This window comes from Sceloporus undulatus, chromosome 5, assembly GCF_019175285.1.
Source record: "Sceloporus undulatus isolate JIND9_A2432 ecotype Alabama chromosome 5, SceUnd_v1.1, whole genome shotgun sequence".
Lineage (NCBI taxonomy): Eukaryota > Metazoa > Chordata > Lepidosauria > Squamata > Phrynosomatidae > Sceloporus > Sceloporus undulatus.
The window spans coordinates 162,225,000-162,238,292 of NC_056526.1; the positions used below are offsets into that span (position 1 = coordinate 162,225,000).

Sequence of the window (13,293 nt, forward strand, 5' to 3'; positions counted from 1 at the left end):
AAAGGGTTTTTTTTTTCAAACTGAACACACCTATGGATTCTTCTAGACTGTGCATTCACATGAGACAGCTCTTTTAATTTGGGTGAGTTTTGATGGTTGTTATCACCTCCATGTCCACTCATTCTGTTCTTTCTGGGAGCTCTTTGTAGTTCTACATTAGGACTTTTCCAATGGTGTGTGTGTGTGTGTGTGTGTGTGTGTGTATTTCTGTGTGTAACAAACAAACAAACAAAGGGCAATTTTGTTCTCCACTGTTAAGACATATAATGCAAATTGCTATTTCACTGAAGTACTATAGCACTGTAACTCTAGAAAACAAACAAAGAAGAAGCAAGGTGTTATCTCAATTAAAAAGATGCCCACTTGAGAGTGGGAATAAAATGCTGCAGCTGGCACCAGAAATTACCAGCATATAGTCTGAGAATATGAAAATAATAACAACAACAATAATAAATATGAATATAACTTAAATATTTAACAAACAAACAAGAAGCACAGCAACAAATATCACAGCCTCCTGACACATTTCCACCACGTGAAAGAGCTCCATAGCATCTAATCAATAACTGGTCTTATTAATAAAAAAAACTATGCTTAATACAATATCAACAGATCCCCCTCCCCCCAAAGCATCTAGCCAAAGTCACCATCCTTCCTTGTTCATTTCTCCAATGGAATATTTACTCACCAAAAATTTAGTTAGAAGACCTTGTCGGTAATTAAGTGCTTCTAACCCTGGACAAGTATCACAGGCTCTTGGCAGCCCTAGGAACAGAACAAGCAAATGATGAGGTTTTTTAAAAGAAAAAAAAATGAAGAAAGAAACACTATCATTCTTGGGTTTCCTCAACAGTGCATCTCATATAAAATATGATACTGTACTAAAAAATGACTGGCACAATATACTTTCCTGTAAATTTATTCAATTGGGCTTATTCATTTACGATGTTGATATGCACAAATGATTAGTAATTTGCAATCCCATTGAGAAGACACTGCATTATATAACCTATAATTGAGAATGTATTGTTAATCAGTAGATTTGTGTATTTTGGAATACTTCTATAATTTCTTACCATTTAAGCTAATGATAACTTTGAGAATTTTTATTGTATGGAAGACCAGCGCTTTATCGTTCCAAACCTCATCCATCTTCTCTGCTAGAAAGTTAAGAGTCTTTTTAGGGAATACGCTGCCTAGAAGGTAAGAATTAGATCACATTGTCCAAATTAAAAATGATCAGAAGTAGTGTGGAATGAGAAATGTCTTTGTTCTTTGCAAAATTAGTATGGAATTTTTCTCACCTAGAACAGTCAGACATCTGAGTGCTTCCTTCTGTCCAGCTGGATCTGCAGAAGAACATGATACCTGGTAAGAGGAACCAACAACACTGAGAAGAAGATCAGAAGAAGACATGTTCCAAAGAAAAGACTTGCAATTTTAATTAAAGTGATTGTCTATATTACTAGAATCCAAGTCGAATTAAGGTAGTTTTCTGTATTTTTAAATAGCAGTAACAGAACATTTTGCAGTTTGCCACTAAATGTGGAAGATGTTTGGCTGTCAATTTTTCCTGGGATACAAACAGCGATTGGGACCACATATACCCCATTGGACTACTTTGACCCACCCTGACCTATGCAAATGATTTTTTTAAAAAAATCAAGACAGATATTTCATGTAATATTTTATATTTAGCCTTTTCATAATTTGGCTTTGATTTTTAAACTGATTGCTCTCTTACCCTGGAGTGCAGTTCATCTAGGACAGAACTGAGTTGACTTTCCAACTGGTCCTGGTTCTGACTCACATAAGAGAGCAGTGGTCCCTGTACAATGGGAAAGATAGGAACTGCACTTAGAGAGTGGAGTGGGACAGTGATATTTACCAGTGCTTTCCCATAGAGAAGAAGAAAAATTATGGTCAGAAACCCTGAGGAATACTTTATTGATTTCCATTCATTATCTTTACCCTCAACCTTAGCAATGATCAGGTGGAATTTTCCTCTGTCACAGACTGCCCTGAGCCTGACTTAGAGGCATAGTCAGAGGATTCAATGTCTGAAGACATAGACGAGGCTGAGACAGAGGCAGATCTGGGGCTGCCTGGATCAGCAGTCCCAGAGCAGGCTCAGGAAACTGCAGCAGGAGAAACAGACTGTATGGACTCTGGGCTGCAGGTGCAATAGCCTGTGGAGTGAAGACAGGTCAGGGAGTCTTTGAGGCATTCTTCCAGGCTAGAAGCCAAGAGGAGAGCTAATAGGTTTCAGCTGAGAGAAGCAAAGACCTGTTAAAAGACCTGCAGTTGCAGAGGTTCTTTGCAGCTGTCAACCACTCTTGCAGCCTTGTTGTTCCATCCTCTTGATTCCTGACTCTGGTTATCTGACCCTTGGACTTGCCTTGTGACTGCACTTGCCTCTGCCCTTTGCTGTGACTGACTGACTGGTATTGTGTGACCTTTGGACTGCACTCTGGACTATTCCTTGTATATTCCCCTGTTGTACTGCTCTCAGTAGAGGTAAGCAGGACATTCTCTTCTTTAGTGATTTGTAATGAATGAGGTAATTAACATTTGTGATTATATGAGAATTCAGATTATACCAAAAAGAATTCATTAGGAAGATGAAGGTTAAAACTAGACTGCACGGTTTATCACAGTATTTTTTCAGCATTGTCTTTTCTGTTGCAGAAAAGAAAAGTTCCTGGCAATTGATGGTAGGCCTCAGATGGGTCAGCTTATTTTAATTAAGACAAATTGCCAAGGATTATTGGTTTTTGTTTTGCAATTAAACAAAACCCCTGTGGCTATGCATGCTACTCCTACCTCCTAATCATGTTTCCTAGACCAGAATGCTCGTGGAGATGAAACTACATCAAAACACATGGCTCTTTTCAAGAACATGCTTGTGAGAAGGAGGGGGGGGAGGCAAATAAAAAAGAAGAAGTTACTTATTTCTCCAACCATGAGGGGTTGCCATTTTTCTTACCCAATAATGTATTGGGAACAATATTCTGGCCTGTAAAGTACAACATCACAAAAATACCATAACATCACAAGAATCCCTGGCCAGGTCCATGAGTATCTCAGTGGTCTGTGTCTTGTATGCCTCATCTGTGGCATTCTTAATTGCTCCTTCTTCTTCTGCAGAGAGAACTTTCTCGTCTAACTTGTCATCTGTTAAAAATAAGAAAATAACAATGAAAAAAATGACTATTAAAATTCTCCATTAAAGATACAGATCAGAACAGTATTTTTCATGAAGCCTCATTAAAAAGCAAAACTAGAATATCTCTTGAAACTCTACATATCCTTGTGTAGGTGAAGGAGAGAGTGTTTTCCAGAAGACTATTAGAAGATACTTTCAGATTAAATACAGAAAGCCACACATTTGTAGTTGGCATAATATTTTGTTTTATAAATGGATAATTGATTATCATAATTGTAATAAGGCTAATGAAGTTGGCTGCTGATATTCCTCAAGTAGATAGAAACCTTAGGCAGGCTAGAAACACCTGCTGCTATGAAAATGATGGCATTATGACTGTAGTCAAGAAGTGGGAGCTTCCAGGCTTTCTTCCAAATCTTTCTATTAAAAGTCCATGGACAGTTCTTTGAAACAAAATGGACAGTGCCCAAGAGAGAATAATTAAACATGTAAGAAATGTTACCAGTCTTCCTTTATTGGAACAGTTTTGTGCAACCCTGAAAACTTTTATCAACCAATTAGACAGCTAACTTTCACACTCACCTGCTGTAGATGTTGGCAGTGTTCCCACACCTATGAAGTTACCCATTATGACAACTAAAACAAGAATAAAAATGAAAGGTGGATCAGAAAAAAATGCTTTATAATTATTCTTCAGAGTCTCCTCATTTAATCAGATAGGCCAATTTCTTGTTATCCCAAATTTGGAGCTCATATTCAGGTCTGATTAAGGTTTTCACAGAGTACTTCAAACAAAATTGTAGCATGACCAGTGCATACAGGGCAATCTGGGAAGAAGTCTACCTTCATTAGACAAACACAAGTTCTAGTGTAATTTGAATTACCAATTATGTTTTTCATGCAAAGCAAATCTAAGCTCCAAGTATTTACCTCCTTCTTGACAAGAATCACAGGAAGATGTTTGTGTTATCTAACTCTTGATTTAGAAAAATGCCACTTACTAAATATTTACAGATCAATCTTAGGGCCAAAGTAGATGGCCCAGAAGGAGACCCTGGTTGGTCTAAGACTGCAGCAACCACATGGCCTGCTCCAGAAGTGGGCTGCCAGCATAGTCCTGAATGGGCTGCCTGCAGGAGCAGATTGAATCCACTTCGGAAAAGTCTGGCTCCTGCTGCCTTGGTGCAGCTTCCAGCTGCTTTGGGGGTGTACATCATCTGAATACCAAGCCCCAAAAGTGCCCAGAAGCCACTTCTTTTGACCTATCTGCTTTGGGCTTTAGATATATTGGTGTGTGTGTGTCTGCATACATGTGTGTGTAAGATATAATCTGAAAAATCACATTATCTCTAAGGTATAGGAATGTAGTTTTGGAGGGCAAAATGCTCAGATGGCAGAATAAATGTTGTGAGCTAACTGATGAAAGAGAATAATATACATTAGATGAGGAATGCCACTGCACTCAATCTTACAGAAAACCACTTTGAATTACTGTTTCAATGTTCTCTTACTCAGAGTATTCTAAAAAAATTTAATCAAGATGAATGTCAAAAATATTAAATCTGCACTGGGGGCAGCAAGCATACATTCAGGCATTGTTTTAAAAAATCCAGATACTATGGGGGGAAAATAATTCTAAAAATATAGAAATCAACACATTCTTTACAAGTATTGTCTTTTAGGTATTGGTAGTATTGTTTTCAGAGCATAAAAGATTACTTAAACCCTTAAAGTGAACAAAGGCCCCATACAGGCATGCCAAAATAAAGCGGCTTCAAGTCACTTTGGAGGTATGCTGTTTAAATGATGCATGTGTCCTAAGAGTCCAGAAGTCACGCCAAAGCCACGTTCCAGTCCATAGGATTGGAGCATGGATTTGGCATGGCTTCCAGACTCTTAGGATGCATACCTCCAAAATGACTCAAAGCAGCTTTATTTTGGCCTATCTGTATGGGGCCAAAGTTTGGCTGCCAGTTCTGAAAAACAGCAAATCAGGACTCAGCAAATGCAAATGAGAAACCAACCAGGATCAGGGTTTTTTCCAGCAGACAATGATCACTAATTAAACAGACACTAATCCTCTTTACATATCCTCCCACCCTGAGGTCTTGCTGTCAACAACAGAACAATGCACAGATTAACACAGGTCACACAGTATATATAATATATACCCAGCTCTCTTCCAGGCTAGCATCCTCTGAAGATGGCAGGCACAGATGCTGGCAAAACGTCAGGAATACACTCTTCTAGAACATGGTCACATAGCCCGAAAAACACAAAAAACTATAGATGCTGGCCATGAAAGCCTTTGACTTCACATAAAGATTATTATTATGTTATAGTTTGAGAGCTGTGTCCATTGAGATAGCAAGAAATTTGGAAACAGTAGGAAAGATATAGAGTAGAAAGTGTTGGTTAGGGAGAGTTTCTTATCTATTGTATACCATTTAAGTGACCCATATATTTTCGATAAATCCTGGCATGAGAAAAAAAATCATAAACATTAGTTAAATTGTATTGTCTATTGAAACAGATGATTTGATCAGTATGTTCTGGTGGAGATAATGTTTTAAGTCTCCAATCCTGGGAGTAAATTCAGATGACTCAATGGGGTTTTTCCTTACTAGAATGTAGTAGGTGCATATGGGGGGGGGGGGGGGGATAATAGAAACACTTTTGATACCCCACCATAAAATAAAGAGACCAGACATGGGAAAAGGGGAGACAATTCCTACCCGACCCCGAAGCAACCAACAAAGTTCATACTGTATTTAGGGTAGGAGGGTGGGCTGCGTCGTCAAAAAGAGGCAGTATGGGGGAGGGGTACCATCCTTATATACTGACTTTGCCCCATCACATGCCTCAGCTTGGTCTGTTAGACCATGCTTCCATTTGAAAATACTGGTCTCATCATGGAGGGTATCAAAGCCCCTCCTTCCCTCTGCCATGTGAATTGTTTCAAAATTGATTTTTTTTCCACATAGAAAAAACAACATTATGAATCAATTGATTTCTAAAGTTTGCTATTTGTGTTCTGTATGTAATTGAAGATATAATCCATAAATTAGGCTAAACTCCTACACACAGCTAATCAGGAGCAAATCCTATTCCATGTAATTGAGTGCCTCTCTGAGTAGAAATGAAAAGGCCTTAACTATTAGTGTGTTTCACAAATATTACAAACTGACCAGATACCCCATAACAGAAATACAGGCAGGAAAGAAACAATTTCATGAAGTATTTCAGGCAAATGGATGGGGTTAACTTGCACATTCTGAAACATGTAAATACCTAAGTGTCACAAGCCAATCACTGGGTCACAAGCCAATTTTACTGTGGAATGAATATTCTTTTCTTTTAAAAGTTTAATAATTATAAAGTCATATGTTCCATTAATTGTGTACCCTGCCTACTACACAAACTACAGTGGGCCCTTGTTATACACTGGGTTTTGGTTCCAAGATCCCCTATGGATAACAAAATCCATGGATGCTCAAGTCCCAGTAAATATAATGACATAGAAAAATGGTGTCCCTTATAAAAAATGGAAAATCAAGGTTTGATATTTGAAATTGATAACCGTGAATGCTTGAATCCATGTATAACAAATGTGTGTATAAGAAGGGCAAACTGTATTTCTATGTGGCAAGAATTAACTGTCTGAATATATGCAAGAGATTTAGTGTGTGTATGTGTGGCGGGGGTCAGTATAGTCACCATGCAATTTTCCATATTTGCTTTTCAGTTTCTAAATCAGGAGCAGTCTATGGTTGGAGAAGGGAAGACCTCATCCTGTATTGTTGGAATGAAGAACTCCTCTTCTCAGACCACGGGTCACCACCTGTATCCTAAGACGTCTTTAAACAGAGGCTGAATGGCCATCTGTCGGGCATGTTTTGATTGAGATTTCCTGCATGGTAGGGTGTTGGACTGGATGGCCCTTGTGGTCTCTTCCAACTCTATGATGCTAGAATTCTAGGATTTCTGAAGTCTGCAGCCTTTAAAAAAAGATACAAAAATGTTTTGGATAGTGTTATGGGTAGTATTATTTCTTGATCTATGAGGTTTATTATTATTATTATTATTATTATTATTATTATTATTATTAACCAAAGTATACATACACACACACACTCACACAGAGGAGGGAGAGACAGCATGATGTGGTGGTTTGAGTGTTGGGCTGGAATCTTGGGAGAGCAATGTTTGAATCCCCACTCAGCTATAGAAAGCAACTAGGTGACCCTGAGCAAGTTGTGCTCCCTCAGTTTCAGAGGAAGTCAATGGAAACCTTTTTTTTTGAAACAAAATTGTCAAAAATATCCCATGATTGGTTCAGTGTAGGGTTAACCTAAATAAATAAATAAAAATCTTGAGGGCATACAACAGCAATTTCTGCCCAGATAATGTTTTCTGCAACCAGTCTGTTTGACCACGCATCCTCCTAACTAGGCCAAACCCAGGCTTGAACATTATTAAACAGTAAGCAGGGTTGAAAATAGGATGGTCTGGTCAGTGTCAGCTGAAGTCCTCATGCAATTAGAGATGGCAAGAGAAGCATCTCCATCTTTTCTTCTGTCACGTCCTTCCTCCTGCCCTCACTGTCACTGCTTTACCTTACCTTCTCTGCATCTTCTCTTGCTTAACTACTCCAGTCCCTCTTTACTTGTAAATAAGTATAAACTATCTCTATGCAAGGTACCTGTTCTGTGTTAAGTTGTGACAGCAACTTTCAAGGATTGTACTCAAGGTGACATGATGTCCAGTGAGAGAAGGCAATGCATGTGTTCTGTAAGGAGGCAAAAGTGAACCAAAGTAGTGGCAAGCAGTCCACAAATAGAAATATAGGCAATATGGAGAGAGATGTGGTTGCAGTCATGTGAATCTCTGGAGATGGAAAAGCAGTGCAAGTTAAAGCTCTTAGCATGCCACTGCCTCAGGCAGCTGCCTTACTCAGCCTAATGCTGAGGCCAGCCCTGGAGGAAGAAGAGACATCTTCTTAGGAAACAGAGTGTTTTTTAAATTCCCCATGGGTGTTATTTAATTCATAAGACAAAGGGGTAACAGAAAACAAGGCTTGCCAATCAGAATATAGACACAAGCCTAGAAATATTTCAGGCTATACTACCCCTTTGCTGGGATCATTTGGACAGCTGTATCTTAGGACAGGTTTAAAACAAATCACCCAGCTTCCCCATTCCTCTCTCAGGCTGTCTTACTCCTAATGGATAAGTTCTCAACTGTCACTGAGAACAGTGTTCTGTACCTGCTCCACTCCTGGATTCTATCAGGAAGGAGGGACCTAACACTTGAGAAACGGTTCCTGGGGCCCAGTACACCGGACATACATGTGGATTTGTTAAGCAGTGATTCCCAAACTGTGGCCTTCCAGATGTTTTGGACTTCTGTCCCCAGAACCCCAAATCATTGGCCAAGATTTAAAACCTGTGTTAACTTGAACAGAATTAGTAGAATTAGTGCAAAGTAGAAGAATATGAAACCTAAGGGAAAATGTCAGGTTGAAGTGGAACATTGACAGGGAGGTTCAGAATAAAAGTTAAAACAAAACACAATAACAGAACACATTGATTTATTTAGTTGATATTTTGCTTAGTTATTTGTTTACTTATCTAGATTTTTTAAAATCACTGTTTGTTTGTAAATTCACCATACATGTGGTGCCGATGGATGCTAGGAGTCTGGAGTGGTAAAGGACTAGCCCCAAAAAGGGAGGGGTCATGTGCAATTCTGAGAGCCAGTGTGCTGTAGTAATTTGAACACTGGTTATGACTCTGGAGACCAGGGTTTGAATCCTCACTCAGCCATGAAAACCCACTGAGTGACCTTGAGCAAGTAATACTCTTTCAGCCTCAGAAGATGGCAGTGACAACACCTCTCTGATGAAACTTGCCATTCAAATCCTATGATTGGCTTGCCTTACAGCCACCATAAGTCAGAAATGACTTGAAGTCACACAACACATATGTGCAACTCCAGGGCCACTGTTGGTGAATCAGGCATTTATGGAGAATTAAACAAGTTTTCATTAGTAAATATTGGTACAATACCTACAGGTACAATTAAAAATTGCTTATTGTGACCTATCATGTTCTACATGACTTTGACCAAAACTATTTCAAAGATTATGTTCTTTCTTATTATCCTTCCTGGACTTTGTCATCTGGGAAATCCTTCTCTTGGTTTCACCCAACATCTCCTTTGTGGAGACACAAGAGAAGGCTTTTCCAATAAGACCATACTCAGGCTGAATAAATATTTTCTAAAGGAGGCTGGCCTGGCCCTTTCCATGTTGTCTTTCTACCATTATGCAAATACCTCTTTACTGACACAGGTGTTTGGCGTGCAAATTGTGACTTTTAATGTTTATTATTTGGGTGCTGTTTTACCTCTTATTTGTGTGTTTTGTTTGTTAAATATCTGTAATGTTAGCTGCTTAGAGACCCATTTGGGGTGGAGATTGGGTGCAAAAATCTAGTAAATACATAAATTAAGTGTGTGGAAATAAATAAATAAATAGTACACAATATGTGTAAATAGTACACACAGCCAGCGTGGTGTAACAGTTTGAATGTTGAACTACAACTCTGAAGACCATGGTTCGATTCCTTGCTCAGCCATGTAATCACACTGGCTAACCTTGGTTAAGTGACAAACTCTCAGCCACAGAAAACTCTGTGAAAGCTTCACCTTAGGGTCACCATAAATTAGAAACAACTGAAGGCATACAACAGCAACAAACATAGAAGTGCATTCATAGTACACAGAAAAGCTTTGCCCGGTAATAATAAGAAATTGGTCCATACGTAGGGGATAGTGTTTTCCTTCCTATAGACTAGATACCCTGATAATCCTAGGGAGTATGTTAATTAGCAATTATTTATGTGATGGATGGTTCAGGTACTATGAAAGAATCTGGAAAACCATTGTTGCAAATGTTGAATACCACAGGAGTAAAATAAAATACTTAAGCTAAAACAGATAAAGAAAAGTAGACCTTGTAAGAAAAGAAATCAGAAGGGTCAAGATAAGATAAGAAAGTGCCTGATCCTTGTAAAGGTAGAGTAGGTGTGGAAATGATCATGGACTGCATGAGTGTAATTTATCACACAGAGGAAATAGGCCACCAGAAGTCAGAATTCTTTGAGACCAGAAGTATAACCTTGTAAAATGATAGTACTGTAAAAAGCAGATGTTGCAGATAAAAGGAAAGAATGAGATGAGTGCACTATATTAACACAATAATAAAGCTGCAACTTTGTCCTCTTAATTTATCTTTGAGACTTATTAAAATTACAGCCATTTTACAATCTCTATTGCCCATTGACTTTCAATTAATTTGGAAACTATATTAATGTAGTAAAGCCATAGAGCAGAGTGCCTTACAAGGTTTACTCAAGCTTCAAATGGGTAACATTTGCTGCCTGTGAACCAGGTAATTACAGCATAATTAATTTTTCCATGGTTTTTAGTGTGGAATCTCTTTCAAATATAATTGAATTTTAGATATTAATGTGCACCTAGTTCTTATAAGTGTGAGCTTTAAAAAGGGAGTTACAATGAACTATTCTGCAACTATATTTCTCTTGAAGTCAAACTTTACACAAAGAGAACAATTCTATACTGTTCATAAATGCATTTATATACTAAAATCCAGTTGTTTCTAAGTCTGATTAAGGCAGTCAGCTTCATGCCATATTAGCTCCACTCCAATTTGCATTCTTGTAATCATTCCCATTTCCTCCATTCCTTGGTTCTGACATGAACTGACACATGTTAGAAAGAAAGCCCAAGGCTAATAAAATTCACATGAAGGACAACTTATTAGCAAAGCCAACAACTCTGAATAAACCAGGTTTTCACTGTTTTATGAATTTTAACATGTGTCCTTACCAGAACTTGGAAAGGAGTTACAAATAATATAGCTGCTGATAATTTAAGTAACAAGAAGCACAGCTCTTTAAAGATACAGGAATAAGGCCCAGATTTAAGAACAAAAATCAGGCCCCACAATGAAGTCACTGAGCTCTTGCAGTAAGAGGAGAATCCCAGGAGCCTATTCACCTTCATCAACATGGCCTGAGAATACTCTGTCCATCCCTTTGGATTCTGAAAACTTTACCTCCAACTTCTCAGAGAGAGAAGGTCATCCAGTTCAGCAAACTGAATGACTACATGGTCTCTTTAATATCTGTTAAGATTCCTCAGAGTGGAATGGAATAGAATATCTGATTTGTCTGCAGCCTATTTAAAACCCTAGGAAGATCCAAACCTTTGCTGCAGGCAATAGTTCTTACTATTCAACTAGCACAGTATCAGAAACTGTAGGTAACAGAGGTCTCCAAATTGCTCTCAGACGTGTCTTGAACTGTAGACCTAAAAATGATACTGCAGAGATTGAAAAGGCACCAATCTGTGCAGTGACAAAGAAAAGCTACACTGCTTGGAATGTCTTCATGGACGAGGCAGGGAACACCGTGTGTGTGTATGTGTGTGACATGATTTTAGTCTTAAAAAACAAATTGACATTCATAAGAAGAAAGTGGATATATGAGGATTTTCTCTCTCCTGCATCATAGCACTTCAGAGCCTAGGGTCATAAACAACAATGCCATGTAATGTATCATCTGTTTGTGGGATTCCCTTCTACTTGGAGGTTAAACCTGAGATTCAAGAGGACCACCAGTGGAGCATAAATTATGTTTTCTCCCAGCACTGTCAGCAGACTTATGCCAGTGCTTGGGAAGTGACAGTTGCTTATCATACCCCAAGAGCACAACAACACCTGGGGATATACTTGGAAGCCCCAGAGCTCTCCTTGTGAGAAGAAGATTACCACTACCACCTGGCAAGAGGAAGCTGCTTCGTTGTTCTCAAGTGCAAAAGAACAGCTGTAGATCTCTCAGGTCCAACTCTCTGGCAAATCAGTGGCTGGGCAGAGGAGCTGTCTACACGAGCTTCACCTTACCCTTACACACTGAGTTCAAATGCATTGCACAACAGCTACACAATAATCATATTGCAATATAAATTGCATATTTTAGTTTAACCACAAATAGGCCACAAGAAATTTGGCCTAAGACTGAAATTCTATGCACAGTTATGTGGAAAAGCATGCCAATCATTTCAAAGGGATTTTTTATATGCTTAAATTGCACTGTGGTGCATCCAGCAAATGACAGCCAGCTTAGAAGGTAACATGGAACTTTCATGTTCAGATATAATACATCACTGAACAATAAATATCAAGAATGGTGGACAGGTTGCATACAACAAATTACAATAAGCAACCAATTATTGGTGCTGAAAAGGACACAATTTCATTGGTTATAAAGGAGAAGGCTTGGCCTGGCAAGGGGCATAGATCCAAGCTCAGGACAATCCATCTGCCAAGGAATGAGTTCATTTATCTAGCTTTCTTGCTGGCAGAAGTCTGGAACATTAGAAATGGGATCCCACATGTGCCATAGCTACTGTGTAATTGTCCTGTCACCTGTGCAAATGTAAGTAGATGGCACATTAGCTGCATCCCTGACAGCTCAATCCCAATGTCTCTTAATGGTATGTGCCCCCAGCAGGGGGGGGGGATCATGGACATGCAGACCCAATCTCCAAACTGAGTCCTGCTCTAAGCCTCAAACCACCAAAACTGACACTGAGAGTACAACAACTGACACTGAGGGAAAACAACATTATATAATAATAATCATGGTCAGTAACAATATCAAGTTAAGGGAAGGAGGGTGTGAAGATAACCAGAACCTGCCTGCCTGTTGTACACTGGAGGGAGGAATAGGTTAATGCTCCCTCAGGAAATCTGACTCATTCACTGAGGAGAAACCCACCTCCCATTATCCCTGGGTGTTCATAGTTTCTTCCTCTTTCCAAAAGCCTGGAAAAACCTCACAGATCAACAGATATATTATGCCCATCTTCCAGAAACAAGATGGAATCCAGTTGTGACACTCCGTCACCTGCAGACCACAAACAGCATTCTCCAGTATGCCTGAGGCCCCAGTTTCCTAGACAGCACCAGCAGAGTATTGTTTTCATGCCTTGCATATGGGATTCTGTGAGGTATCTGAATGATCACTGTGAAAAAAAGGATG

The 13,293-nt window shown here is 39.0% G+C and overlaps 1 protein-coding gene and 1 long non-coding RNA gene across 2 annotated transcripts in view; both read right to left on the reverse strand.

Moving 5' to 3' along the window:
- LOC121931713 (maestro heat-like repeat-containing protein family member 1) overlaps positions 1 to 1,416 on the reverse strand; it is a 39,191-nt gene extending 37,775 nt beyond the window's left edge. Inside the window, exons 1-3 of the mRNA XM_042469696.1 lie at positions 1,305 to 1,416; positions 1,077 to 1,196; positions 689 to 765 (exon numbers count right to left, since the gene is read on the reverse strand). Coding sequence (XP_042325630.1) covers positions 689 to 765; positions 1,077 to 1,196; positions 1,305 to 1,416 — 309 coding nt within the window. The remainder of the gene's footprint in view (positions 1 to 688; positions 766 to 1,076; positions 1,197 to 1,304) is intronic.
- Positions 1,417 to 1,779: 363 nt separating this feature from the next.
- On the reverse strand, positions 1,780 to 8,080 carry LOC121930877. The gene is made up of 4 exons (XR_006104033.1): positions 7,869 to 8,080; positions 3,749 to 3,802; positions 3,044 to 3,174; positions 1,780 to 1,828 (listed from the first exon to the last, which is right to left on the reverse strand). It is a non-coding gene; the product is annotated as an uncharacterized LOC121930877 (long non-coding RNA).
- Between the last annotated feature and the right edge of the window lie 5,213 nt (positions 8,081 to 13,293).